Below are 15,211 nucleotides of genomic sequence, written 5' to 3'. Positions count from 1 at the left end.
GGGGTTCCCTATGCATCGCAACAACCAATCAGAGCTACGCGCACCTGCTATGGAGTCCCGTCGATGGACTGTTTATAACACATTTTCCTTGCCAAACTTGTGTTCTAAATCTATATTGTATGAAAATAGAAATATTGATTTGAAAATATTTTGCATTCTAAAATTGATTTTTGGTGCACCAGTGCATATTTTGGTGAATAAAACGTGCGTATGTATATTCTAATGAATTTTATGCAATACTTATCTGCATATAGAAAACACCGAACAGGAGAACTAGTATTGTTTAGGATATAACTAATCGCCATTCATTGTCATGACACGGCTTGTCCGTAGCGATCCAGTCTTCGTATGGGCATCTTGTGTGCTCTGATCTCTGTACTTCATAAGGCTGTGGAAAAACCTCTTGGCCCATGGGGAATTATTATTTTGAATGAAATAAAGTTATTAATCGATTTTCATTAAAGTTGTTATCAGTCAAATTATTATTAAAAAGTCTTTGAAAGTGATAGATATTGGTCATATAACCGGCCATATTTCACTCTAAAGTTTAAAGCATAACAAATCCATCTGACATATTTGTTCCTGCCTATCACTGTCCGAGGCGTCAAGTCTCATTGTAGTGCCCAGGGCAGTTGTTAAAGCAAACAGATCTGCATAATCTAAAGAGTAAAGAGTAGTAGAATGAACAATGTAATATGTTTTCATCGATATTATAAAAAGCTGTACCTCGAGAGCACAGGAACTTAGGTCCTCTATTCTTAAAAACTTTTCATTCAAACACTGTATCACTGTATGAAAACTTAGATTCTTAACGTGCGCGCCAATGTGAGCATTGGTATGCTGTCATGAGCGACTGTGTGTATAGCGTGTGTAAAGGGATTATATTGATCACACATAGCAGCAATGCAGTGAAAGAACAGATAGACGCACTGCTATAACTCAGTGCTAATCACAGTCAGTAACCTCTCTGTGGTTTAGTTTCACAAACCACAGTCAGGAATGGGAAGGTCATTTTTCAATAAATCTATGCGAGTCAATTGGACTCACGAGTAATTTGCCTCACATTTTCTGGTCTTTTGTGAGATATCCGTCCAATTTTTGTTGTAATCAACACACAACAGATTCGTAGTTTGTTTGAAACCCATCACACCTCACCTGACGATCTTAGTCCATGTGCAAATCGGGCATAAAATGGGAGTAAATTTCTGTCGGTTCAGCGGCGGTCATTTTGAAAACTTGTGGAGGGTGATGGCACCTGTGGACTAAGGCCAGGACAACAACACAAACAAACGAAACAACAAAATCGAAAAATTTAAGAAACCAACACTAATTTACATTTTTCTTTAACCAGAATGTATTATTAGGGTTTCTGCTGCTTTCGCAGTAACCATCTTGTAATTCTGTTGATTATTATTATTATTATTATTATTATTATTATAAATTTTCCACTTTCCAGCCAAAACTTTTTCATAAAATGTAACTCTCAGATTCGACCACTAACAGCTTAACTCAGTGCCTGACCATTTCGAATTTGCGTATAGTAATTTATTATGAATTAATCCCGTGTAATTACCGGGTCTTAACAGCGACAAGAATAACGCAAAGCATTGTCATCCATTGATAATAGTACATCCCGAAAAGCCTACAAATTATCGCATGACCTTGAGCGTCAATCTCAACCGTAAATCGCGAATTCAGACTTACAATTAGTCCGGATCCGTCATTTACTGCGGACAATATGCAGCCAACATGGCGGATAGTTGAAATCATTTTCAGCTTAAATTTATCGCAAATTTATGGCGAGTTTTAGGACTTTAATGAACTATGATCCCTAAAATGAGTCAATTGGTTAATTCTATAAGTAAGTCAAGTTAAGTTACATTTCCTGAAGATTTCTGGCTCAAATCAATGTAATATGGACAGGAATGGTAGGGATTTTCCTATGGAATTTTACTTCCGCGTTAACTTGACGACTCGCATCGAAGACAACGACAGCAGAGTTTATGCAATTTAAGGTGAGAATCCACTAACCAGGGAATGTTAGACATGATTTCTTGGTCTAACTGCAGCTATGGTTACCTTTTCACTGGGTGGTGCTATGATATGAGTACATATGATAGCAAATGAGTACTCGGCAAAGCAATGATCATTGTTGGCTACCTACTTGCCTAATGCCTAGCGTTTTGGGGGATACGCCTAGATTTAGGCCCTTAATGTAGTGTGTAGAGCCATTTGAAAGCCTTAGTAGTCAGTAAGGGACTGGTTTACACTTATGTATACGACTATTCATTTCGATTACTTTCTTTCCAGCTATAAATCGTGGAATGAACTGGTCACTACGGTCTTCAATTCCTTTGCCGATTCTTGCAACTGGTGGCAATATATATAAACCACAGTGTGCAAGTGTACGTTTCAAATTAAGCGTCTCAGATGCTGTAAGTACTTGACGTATTGTGTAATTGTTTTATTCTAATGTCATGTTTAAAATATTTGGATCAGTAATCAGTCGTGCTAGTGTACATGCAGCAATGGATTCATAGTTATTATGGGATGATAATTCACAGGCATCAAGAGTATTACGATATACCCTTGCTATGAAGCTTTTAAAAGTTTATCAGAAACTTGTTTTAGAGTAAACCGAATAGCCCTTAAAATACCAATTCCACATGGCTTAACGGTCGGTGTCTATGCTCTGCGAGACAGTAGTAATAGATGTTTCACGACAAACGCACGATTTAAATATTTATTATACTTTCTCTCACCCCTCTATTATATTATATAACTGAGTAATTCTTTCATTAGATTGCTTAATTACAGGTGGAAAGAGGTCAGATGGCATGAAAATCGACTGTGGCTGACTAATTGACGTGCGCAGATAAAGCGTTGAGGTTTCAAAAGATGTCCCCAAAATGCTTGTATCATCAGGGGTAGACAAATTATCCGAAGATAAATGAAAACCCCACCTTGTTGATCGTCAGTTGATTTAGCTATATTTATTTCGTCTGGATCAATCGACACATAATTCATTTCAAAATCTGTGTAGAATTTCTTTCAATAAAATAAGAATCTATTTGACTAATTTTTTACTAATGTATTCAGGAGTGAATTTTAATTGATCTCAAAACCAGAGAAAGCATTCTTCAAACATTTTGAAAATCCTAGACTCATAATCAAATTCTGTGAAGTCATTTAAGGTCTTTTGCTCGAATCAAGCCAAGGGCTCAGGTGGCTAAAATTCAATTCCTCACTCTCCTATAATGCCGAGTACGACTGAGTTTACTCACTGAAACACGTTGCGCTGTGTAAGTGTAATTTAGATAAGTCAGCAATATAATGACGACCCTGCCCCGCGCGCTCCATCTGAGACATAAACAAGTTGGACTGTATTGCTTCGATGCTTTGACAAATGGACTCCTAATATCCACATATCCAGCATAATGTTGACCCAGGTTGCACTTCTTGGCAATAGTCATATGTTATGGGCTAGAATTATTTCGATGAAATCTTCGTACGCTTCCCAGTTCGACATATGAACCAATTAGGCAGAAACCCGTTATCGCTGCTATGCAGCTATATTTTCATTATTTATTATGGTATGGAAAACACGAAGATTTGAAATATACGTTGGAAAACTATCGAAAATAAAAATTGTCGTTTCGTCTTCGCGGAAGTTTTATATAAATCTTCGTAGGTCACCTTGTCTATCATGCCACATGTGTGCAAAACAGAGAAATGGCAGCCAATGGCGGAATTTGTGGAGATATTAATTTCTAAAAAAAATGTTGATCAATCGCTCGAAACATACATAAAATTGGATTATTTCGAAAGGTACCTGTGTTAGTTTGTGAATGAAGCCGGTAATTGTGGACCGAAGTCAATAGAAAGTATATTTTTGAAGTGTTACTTTTTTAACCGTGTTTTGACCCTTGTCATCCCTTACCTTGGTATGAGCCCATCCAATTATAAAAAGCTTACCACCAACGATTAGGTAACTAACTGTGCTAATCAATACTCTGAACCGATGTACAAGCAGTAGAAGTAAACAAACCTGTACTCCTGTTTTTGAAAGTTCATAATCGTATTCACAGATGTGATGATATACTATAGCCGTATTTTCATACAGCAAGATAAAACAAATCCGTATTTTGAAAAGAATGGATGAAAAACTGTGGTTTTTACAGAGCATCCGTGCATCCATACTTCCGTATTTAGCTATTAAAATCCGTAGCAAATACAGAAATCCCGTAGGGGTTAGCAGGTGTGCAATGTTTGCTTCCAATGTGCCTTTTAGATACAAGTTCATTGATCACAGGTGCATCGACATGTATCACATTTAAATGTACAAAAATGGCATGTACACGTTATAGGAAAAACCACTCATAGTGAAAAGACTGCTATTTTTGCTGATTTTGAGAATTGCATAAATGTGGCACATTAATCGAGCTTATCGATTTAGGGCAATACTTTTGTCGGAAGATTTAAATCAACGCCAGTTACAGATGATAATGCGTTTGAAATCAAATTTCTCAGTGAAATTTTGCCGATGGCATTGTATTCAAGTGCAAAGCCAGGATTTAAGTGCAATGGACTGCCCGCTGCTGCAAAAAATTTAGGCCGCTGGTTAGTCTATTAGCCCGGGCTGAACGCAGCAGTGTGACCTTTTTTGGCATTGATTTTTAAATTTCTAACACACGGGAAATCCATGGATATTAATACCACCGGAAATGCAGCACGCGCTCGCACAAAACTATACAATTATTGACGTATAGTGCCTAGAGTCTTTACAAAGTGACATGGAGCTATGAAGTCTAAATTCTAACAGCGAGAATGGCACTGATATGGACTGAGGAGAGGGATTATCTGTTTATAAAGGTATTGATGAATACAGATAGCAATAATTTTTTTGATTCAGTAGGTCTAGGGGGTACCTTAGGCATAGTGACCTAGATACATATATCAACTCATCGAACTTCGCATATGGTTTCAAGATAACAAATTGTCTCTAAATCTTAAATAAAGGTCCAATGGCCCTGTGGCTCACCATTAAATCATTTAGTGCATATATTGTCAAAAATATTATACTAAATAAAAATTAATTTGGATTGAAGATGTGAGGCTGACAATATATGCGCCTGCGGATGTGTTAGAGTTCTGTGTATACTATGATTGCCGAGTCACTGTGCTATATAGGCCTATAGACTCGCTCAGGTGATTACTAACACCCACAGCCATATACAGTAACCTATATTCTCACACACGCGGCTGACTGCTGACGCGCGTATTTACAAATTTACTAGCGACGAGTATTAGATTGGCCGTAATTTCACAAGTCAGGATACCTCCATCCACAAAATGTCAAAAACATATGAACACATACATATATATATATATATATATATATATATATATATATATATAATATATATATATATATATATGGACTTTTTTTTTCTAGAAATAAAAAAAATACCAGCTATGATTTTTTTCTTAAATGACTTGGAAGACCCACTACGAGCCCTGTCATTGGTATCGTCATACTTGCAAGTTCAGAATTGCAACTGAATTGAATAGCGTACTCGCCTATATTCGTGTCAAGGAACAAATTATAAGCAAACGTACGATACCTAATCGAATAAAATGTTCGCCATTTTGTCTTGGGTTTCACATTGGGCTTTCCCAATTACATCAGAGGCGCCGGAATTCCCGGAATTTCCCGTATATCCCACAAACAGCCAATCACATTCATTGTAGCTCAGGTTACAAGGTCAACTCAAATAAATAGAAGCGAGGAAATTTAGGGGGTTTATAAAGTGAGGGCCTGTAGGTCGAAAAGTACATTGAGATCAGTCGAACTAAAAGGAAGGATCGAACTTTTATATATTTCAATTGCAAGCATGAAAATTGTCATATATAAAAAAGTGCCATTACTTAGTGCTAAAAAGCAGGGTTTTGCGTGTTTTTCATGAATAAGTCCCCTAAAAATAACTCGATTACTATGAAATTTTTGTGGGCTCGAGAACTCATTAAGCCAAACAATAAAACCACAAATCAACACAATCGGTTTAACAGCCAATGTTTGTGCCTTGTTGACACACCGGTACTCTTTTCATTTTCAATGAAAACTGCTTCATCAAACCGTTTGCATGGGCAAACCTACGGTTCGCCAAAAATGTCATTTTCAAGGGTACCCCTTACAGTGCTATAAAAATTGGAAACGTCCCAATAAAGCCTTGGATTATATATTGATAGTAAACTGACGTGGTCTGACCACATATCACTTGTCTGTAAAAAGATCTCCCGTAGACCCGGTGTTTAAAATAGAGTTAAAAGAAAATTGCCAGTTTTAGTGACGAAAACCTTAAACTATAGTTTTGTTAACCCGTATCTCAAATACTGCGATTTTATCTGGGGCAATAACTATGAATCAAGAATCAGGCCAATAATTCTACTTCAAAAGCGTGCATTCAGGGTAATATCAAAGGCTGCCTTCTTAGATCGTACAGCCCCATCATCAAAAACTTAGGTAGGCCTATCCTTACTTTTCAAGCAATAACAAAATTTCAATTGTGCTTTTTCATATCTAAATTTAAGAATTCACTATTGAATGCTAACTCTACTATCGCTATCAAAGGTAAACAAAAATTTTGAAATGACAAGACTGTTAACTTAGGTCCTATCTCATTTTTTCTTACAATTGTGATTGCTATCATCTTTTTGTAAACAGCCATTAGGGCTTAATGTTTCGTCCGCAATTCACTGCAAATAGTTGTGTAACTACACAATTTTATATGTTTTTGACTGTTAACACACAATAGGGACAGTTCTTTACTAGCTACACTGCTGCAATACCCTTTTTTAACTTCACCATATCCTATCAAATAGTTATCTCGTGCCTAACTACCCTAACAGCGGAAACAATTGAAATTCATACCATATCCTTTATATTGTGAATACATGTGGCCATGCTTGCGTTCTGCTGCTTTGCGTAAGTGCCGCACAGTAGCACAACCTTACGGAGAGTGGCCGATACGTCTAGAGTGATCACAAAGTTTTTTTTAAACCACAAACCTCACAATCTTCAGTTGACATATTCTTCATTTTCATTCTAAGCTTGTTCAGTTTAACATTTTCCTGTTTTTGTATAATGGCAGCTAATTCAGCATCTTTTGATTCAATATCTTTGAATTTCTCACGACCAACCTGAGCACCTCTCTGTAAAGAAAATAACATGTTGCCTGTATGTGGCCTGTCCAGGGACAACATGCGCTTTTGAAAAAATGCATGACAATTTCGATATTTCATGCGACCAGGGCCAGCCAGTTGCTCAAAAGTTAGATACCATAGAAACAATGAACTTTTAATTGTCACTATGCAGACCCTCCAACCTTTGCAACTCATTTTCAGGAAAATGGACCAGTTTTCAGGAATCACAAATAAAGGCATAAAAAGATACATGTTTTTACAAAGAAAAACATATGGCAACTAGGGGTCCAGGGACACCGTGCCCACTTGGGAAGTGGTTTGAAATGCTCAACAATCTAACAATCTCAATATTCAACACCCTCTGATGACCATATACAAAAACCAATGACCTTGAAACTCACCACAATCATAGAACATGTCCGCAGGTACAATTTTGTAATTGATTGTGATAACAAAATAGGCCTCGTTACCAATTTGATATGGCAATACTAAGTTATTCTACTATTCAACGCCCCCTGGTGACCACATTCAAAAGCCAATGACCTTGAAACTCACCACAATTGTAGAACATGTCATGAATTACAACTTTGCAATTGATCATGGTAACAAAATATGCCTAGGTACCAATATCATGAGGAAATACTAAGTTATTCTACTATTCAACGCCCCATGGTGACCATATAGAATAACTAATGTCCTTAAAACTTACCACAATCATAGATGTCATGAGCTACAACTTTGCAAGTGATTGTGACAACAAAATAAGCATTGGTACAAATATAATATAGAAATACTAAGATATTGTATTATTCAACGCCCCCTGGTGGCCATGTACAAAAACCAATGACCTTGAAACTCAGAACAATCATAGGACACGTTATAAGCTATAACTTTCTAATCCATTGTGGTAACAAAATATGATTAGGTATCAATATAATATCGAAAAACTTTTTCCCACCTATGAATGAGTACTGATGACACAAAGATGGCCGCCGATTGCGTCATAATTGGCTGATCAAATATACCTGTCTCAGGTATAAAACATCCCTTTCCAAAGAATACCCATCAGCAATTGCATAAGAAATGGAAAACCAGTAGGAAGCTATAGAGCTCAGAATTTGGGCCAAAATTGACATCGACCTTAATCAATTGAATCTTTGTTATGCTGATGGGCCCTGGGGGGATTCAATGATATACGAAAGATCAAGGTAATTGATCAAAGCATCTGTTCTAGTGCGCATTGAAAATTAAATAAATTGCCCATGGGCAAAGTGTGGTTTACCTTGAAAGCTAGAGGTTGTTTGGAGTAAGGGCATTGCTTGAAAAATCTTTTTAATTCGTGACTTCAAAGATCCACAGTTTATATTGTATTTTATCTTTCCTAAAGAATTATTTTGTAGTCAAATAAGACCAAAGATATACATTTGTTTGCGGTCCACGTCTAAAAGTTTGTAGGGTACAGGTAGGCACGGCAGGGAAACTATTTTATATTTTCAAAAAAATATGTTTAATATAATATGAAAAAATATTCAAATAAGGCCATCCCAAAATAATTGTCTGTTTGCTGCAACACCGACTCAACTTTTCAGGATGAGTCGGTAGGTAGGTAGAATTTTTTTTTTTGCAAAATTTTTGGGCAAAAAAAAAAACAAATTTTTCACCTTTGGGCTTTTTTACATGGAAACAATATCGCAAAAAATCATCTACGTTGCGCACAGGAAATTTGTCTAATAGCGTAGATTTCAAGAATTATTCTAAAATTATAACTTCGTCCAGAGCGTCATCTCTGTCTTAAAAATGAAACGGTACATTGAATATGTGCGCGCTTTCACGTTACCAGCTATTCAGTCACTTTAGTCACTATTAGAATGAATGGCAGCTTATTGGAACACTGCCAGTTTCCTGGAAACTTAAACTAGGCCACATGTCAAGGCATGTTTTCACACCATGCACACTAGAATTCAAACATACGTAGCTCATAGTCGGTCGGCTGTTTTTATCAAAAATAAAATTTATTTCAATGAATCCTAGAAAAAAGTTTTCACTCGGTACCTCTGAAGTCAGGTTGGTCGGGTTACGGCAAACAGACCATTATTTTGGGATGGCCTAAAATTCATCACATATCAGAGGGTGGCTGAATATTGGTTCTTGGAAACCTCTTCCAATGTTGGCCACGGAAGCTAAAATATCGGTGGTACAGAAGAAATCGGCTATTAGATCGTTTTAAGTCCTGGAATTTACCACTACAATATTCAGACCTCGACAGACCTTTTAGTTTGCTGCTTAGTATTTTCAGGTCACAAGAAATTACAATTTATTACAAATTCTATCGAACAGAAAACACAGCGCTCATCTTCTGCTATGATTATTCAGCCTATTTTCATATCAAACGTTCACGCGTTACAGCATCACACCGTAGTGTACTGTACGAGCTTGTGTGTGTGTGTGTGTGTGGTGTAGCACTCCGCGTGCATGTGGAGGCCTCGTGTAAGTGAATATTCGCTTACACCTCAATGTCAATCAAAACAATCACCGGGTATTAAAATGAAACAATACCTATGGCAGATGAGTGAAATAATTACATCCTCACCAGCAATGAGCATTTGAAATCGGCACGTATACGGCACCTAGTCCAATGAAACGTACACCATTCTATGGCTTTCCCATAATTTTAGTAGCGCCGGAATTCCCCGTATATCCAAAAAACAATCCCATTTGTTCGTAGAGACAACGCCCCCCCAATCGAGGTCATTGCAATTTTATACGCGAGAGCTAAGAATTTTCCCGCCAAAAACAGTTTTTCGTAGAATTTTAACTCAGTTGACCATGTCATCGACGGAGGTTCGCCATGTCTTCAATCGCATCGATTATACGTCTTTTAAGCCGAGAACCAATGAAACAAATGCTCACATAAAAAAATGTACCGCGATTTTACATGAATTGGCTCAATGCCAACATCATATCGCTGACAAAGGTAAACCAAAAAGAAAAAATACATCAAAAAGGACTTAATTATGGTCAGTGATAACAGACTTTTAACGAGAATGAAATTTTCGAAAAACTTATCATGGGAATTGTGTCTCAACAAATTAATGTTCATAATTTAATACATTCACAGAATGACATATAAAACAACTAAAACTATGAGTCACCTGGCAGAGTGAGAGCCTGGGTTTCATCGGAGGTTTTTTATTATCATACGGCCCAATTAGGACAGAAGCTCCCAACTTTATGCAAATTTGAGGCCAGTGCCGTTACTGATGAAATAAAGTTTATCGACTGACATGGTTTTTAAGCATTTCCCGATAGTCCCCCTGATTGCTTTAAGTAGGCAGGCAAGTTTACATCTTCACTCAGACAAATCGTTGTTATGCGTGACCTTGGTGCGCATTATCTATAACTGATACATACACACTTTTAACGCTAGAAAAGGCAATATAGCGTACTGCCTACGCGACTGTACAGGACTGTTTTCAACGCGAATGCTCATCACTAAACTGATACAAATAATTAGGCTCCAAAATGGATATTTAATGCGAAACGTCAATAAAATGACTTCAATTAATGATGAAAAACAGTCGTGCAAATATCAGACTCATCTTAAAAAATTTGATGCTATAAGCTGGTAATTCAACAATATTCCTGTTTTGTGATATTAAGAATATAAAAACGTGAAGTTGCTCTGAGCATGCTCGTTAAACTTTAAAGTAGCACTACTTTACGATGATTATGCTATTTGAAATTAAATTTCTCTCAGCTGTCTTAACAGCAGCTCAGGGAAATTACGCGGATAGTATTTCAATTTCATTTTGGTGCAAAGCCTGCGGGTCAGTTGGCAGCTAAGCTGTCTATAAACCAATACCCTTGAAATTCACAAAAATCATAGAACAAGTCATGAACTACAACTTTTGATTGTAGTTACAAAATAGTGACAGGTATCGATACAAATAGACCAATTGTACATAATTCAATATTCAACATACCCTAGTGGCGAAGGCTGGGTTGATAGCGATTGCGGGACATTACTCAACCGCAACTATATCCTATAGTATTTTATAAAACATGCCTTTTACGCAGATAAATCAATTACATCTAAAGCTATGAACGAGTGATTAGTATTTGATATGATATCCTATATTTGCCATTGACATGGCCAGCTCTTTTGCCAATCCTGAATGTGAAACAGAAAGTTTCAGGGTAAATCCACTAAGAATGTGGATATGAGAAAGTAATCAAATTCTGCATTGAAATATTCCACAAATTTAATATGCAGAAAAAAGTAAGGGAATAACATTTACTTTATGTTCCTGTTCTTGAAGAAGTTTTGCCAGTTCTCCATCCTGTTGCTCCTGTAATATACGGATTTGTTCTTCATCTAATCCAGGTGGAGGTGGAGCATAGAAATCGCTAAAATCACCAACATCTTCAAATTTTCCATCTTCCGCTCTCAATCTAATGAATAAGAACATTTGATTTAATTTCACTGTCAAAATAGGGGTGCAGGGAGACTTTTGTCAGAGGAAAGGTAAGATAAGGTCCGTAAATCAGATTCAGTATTCTATTAACTAGTTACATGTTATTCCTAAAAAAAGAAAATCGATAAAAGTCACTGGAACAAGCTAAGCATTATTCACAACATTTACTGATGAGGCCATTTCGTTGAATTCGTATAATCCATTCCGAATTTCTACACCTCCCTCGCCGATGCATGGCTTGTCTCATAACTATAATTCGCAACGCTACAAAGTCTATAACAAGAGGACTTTAGAGTCCTGAGGTTCGAAGAAGCAGTCCTGTTAAGAGTAGTTACATAGATTAGCAAACCAGTAATACATCTCATCGATGTGTGAATAGTACTTCGTAATCAATCAAGGTTTAGTCAAGATTATTCCATTTTAGGAGTCAGTTTAAAGACTTATCATTGGTGGTTAGATGATGCAAAATAAGTCAACCAAGTAATAATCACTGGAAAACTCGAGTAAAGGACAAAAAGATTTATTAAATAAATCGAATGTAGCCACCTGACATGATTGATAAAACACTACATCAGTGCTGTGATGATAATATAACGAGATTCCACAATAATGATGAGGAAGTACGAAAATGATGCCTTGAGCTGGAGGTTTATTCCAAAGTTTCAACAAAAGCCATCTTCAGCAATACTGAGTAACATCAGAAAATGATGAAATATCGACCCAGAGGGTGTGATCAGTCATGAAATGTATCTGCCAAATGTTTCTTTGCTGTTCATATCCTTAAATAAAGAAAAATCTAATATCATGCGCAGAATAATAAAGGTCAGCAGAAATTATTTGAGACTTTGTGGAATACAATGTGGGGACTATTGAATTATTCCATCCACTAGCTGGCTTAAGTTAAATTCATCAAAAGTCAAAGGAATCTCTGTTACGCCTATTCAAATACATGTATGTATCAAAATATTTTTTTCCCATTTGTCTGTTTGCATTGCGCACATGGTAATGTTATTGTTTATATCTGACGTCATCGACAAATTGAGGCCCGAAGCTGCGCTTGTCAATCAACTTAATTGGTTCATACACCAGACCCGACCAATTTAAGGAATATTTTTCTTTCCAGGAAAATGGACCTGCTTTCCAGAATATTTTCCAAAAAGAAACGTTTTTCTAAGTCATTTATTAATCAACCATATATGAAGAGATACAGCATCTCGCGAAGTGGAAGCCACCAACTATTATCTGCAGCAGTAGATCAATACATGGAATGGGTTTTCCCAAATGACTCATTGGCTGCTGTCATCTGCAGGCATAGGGAATGAATACAATGTTTTATCTATACATGCTGCACAGGGCTTCCGAGTTGTGGGTACTTGTGAAACGATAATCAAATAATTCTTGTCTATGAAGTATAATAATTTTTATATACATTAAAGATAAATGATTAATGGATTATCGTTTTTACAGTAACCGATCGGCACCGGTATATGGTGGGCCTACTTCAATGCTATGTGAGATACGAACCCTGTGTGGTTGGAAGATCTGAAAATCTATCAATTTGAAATTCTCGACACAATATCCGACGCTAAATACATTTCTTTGGAGGCATGGTGCATATCAGCAGAGGTTAGATTTTGAGGCGCGCAATCGCGCTCGCGCGCCTACACGCACGTGAAATATCTCGTAGAAGCGCTACTCACAGCGCACCTAAGTCTTATTCAAAAGCGCACGCAAAATTGTAGAAAGTTTATTGATTTCCCAAAACCTTGGTGCAAAGTAGAAAGTTTCTTGATTTCCCAATAACTTGTAAAATAGAAAGTAAGTATAAGTATCCTTGCAGTGTGGAGATTCCAGCTAAAATCATCTTCTATCATGTTGCATCCTGTGTCAGATCTTGTGAGGAACCAGCTAGGGGATAACTTACCTGCTCTATACTGAAAACTGGAAGATTTGTATGATCCACAATCTGCGATATTTTTTTCAACTTATTTGCATAAAAACTTTCCATCTATTGGGTAATTTAATTAACAGCATTCAAAGATGAAAAATGCCTCGAAATAGCATTTCCAAGCCCCTACAGTTCGAAATTATTCGGGGGAGGGCCCCCAGACCCCCCACGAGGGACTTCGCGCCTATGGCGCTCTCTTCATCACATTAACAAAATTCCAGTTGAGCACCTTACCAAATCTAGGTGCTCAATTAATAGAGCACCTACAATTTTTAGAATCTAACCACTGTATCAGATGTTAATTATTTCTAATATTTCTTTCATAATTTTTGAAGTGGAGGCCAGTGTCGGCAACAACACGCGCGCATACCAGTACTGCAGGCCTAACAAACCATAGCAGTGATTCTCAATGTTATCAACGTCTATTCACACTATTTAGAGGCCCTCCGTGCATTCATGAGGAATAAACTATACACATTAATTGCTGACACTCACCTTAGACTTTATACGGATACAATAAAGACGAGTAATCCACGACACAACCAACGATCGACGCTGTTAAACATGACGCAGCTTACTTGTCAATCACTTACTATTCCTAATGTATCACCACGCAACGATTAAAATCGGGCTCGAATTACAAAATTTTGAATTTAAGATACGATTGTAATTAAGAAACTTCTTTTGTATATTTATTTAACAGAATGATAGATTTTGACCGGTATCATCGATGTATATGGCCGATGTATTGCATTATTGACTATTTGACCGAATCACGACCTTTTTGTTTTCTCGATTATAAGGAAATTAGGCCCGCAGGGCCGTTAGAGGCTGGGCAACACTGATTTCTGATGCTAAGGGCAGTCTATACAGTCCCTGTGTGTCATTTTCTCAACATTTACTCGATATCCAAGACCCCCAACCACGGGGCCCACACCGAATCGGTCAGAACCCATCGCAGTCTTTTGACTACAGGATATAAATGTACAGTTGACGCTGAAGGCCGATTTGAAGGGAGCGGTCACAACCCTGCAACACACATGGACCCTGTACAGACAGGACAGAAAGTACTTAAAAACAAGGAAAGCCTGTCCCACCTTAACGCATAAATCCTAGGTTCTATCTCTCCCACCTTCCAGGTGTGATAGTAGTAATGATATCTCTGATATTTCCACATACTACAAGACATTTATGATGTTCTAAAACGTAAAGAACGCTGAACTCAGGCCGCCCGCGGCTTCAGAATCGTCCGTAGCATACATATGATACGCACATGATACCAATTCTCAAGAGTCTTCTAAACTAAGAGAATGTTAAATTTTCTTTATCGATTCTTTATTGATTATCGACACAAAAACGACGTCTGACTGTACATCCACTCGCATAACAATATATCAATATATATATATCAATATATATATATATATATATATATATATATATATATATATATATATATATACTAAGATAATGTACGATTAACGGGGCGTTTGTCTTTTTAATTTCCTTGTTGCGGGGTGGTGAAAAATTACGGGGCATACAAAGTGTCCCGTAATTGTTACACCTTGCAAACGCTCAGAAAATT

General features: G+C 37.0%; 1 protein-coding gene across 3 annotated transcripts in view; it reads right to left on the bottom strand.

Annotated features, from left to right (window-relative positions):
* The window catches only part of LOC141908713 (uncharacterized), a 112,953-nt gene that overhangs the window by 37,729 nt on the left and 60,013 nt on the right, over positions 1-15,211 (bottom strand). For all 3 annotated transcript variants that reach the window (XM_074798870.1, XM_074798871.1, XM_074798872.1), the window contains 2 exons: positions 11,502-11,655; positions 7,069-7,212 (listed from right to left, as the gene is read on the bottom strand). In XM_074798870.1, coding sequence (XP_074654971.1) covers positions 7,069-7,212; positions 11,502-11,655 — 298 coding nt within the window. The remainder of the gene's footprint in view (positions 1-7,068; positions 7,213-11,501; positions 11,656-15,211) is intronic.

This window comes from Tubulanus polymorphus, chromosome 7 (assembly GCF_964204645.1).
Source record: "Tubulanus polymorphus chromosome 7, tnTubPoly1.2, whole genome shotgun sequence".
NCBI lineage: Eukaryota > Metazoa > Nemertea > Palaeonemertea > Tubulaniformes > Tubulanidae > Tubulanus > Tubulanus polymorphus.
This window is presented reverse-complemented; position numbering and strand designations above follow the sequence as displayed.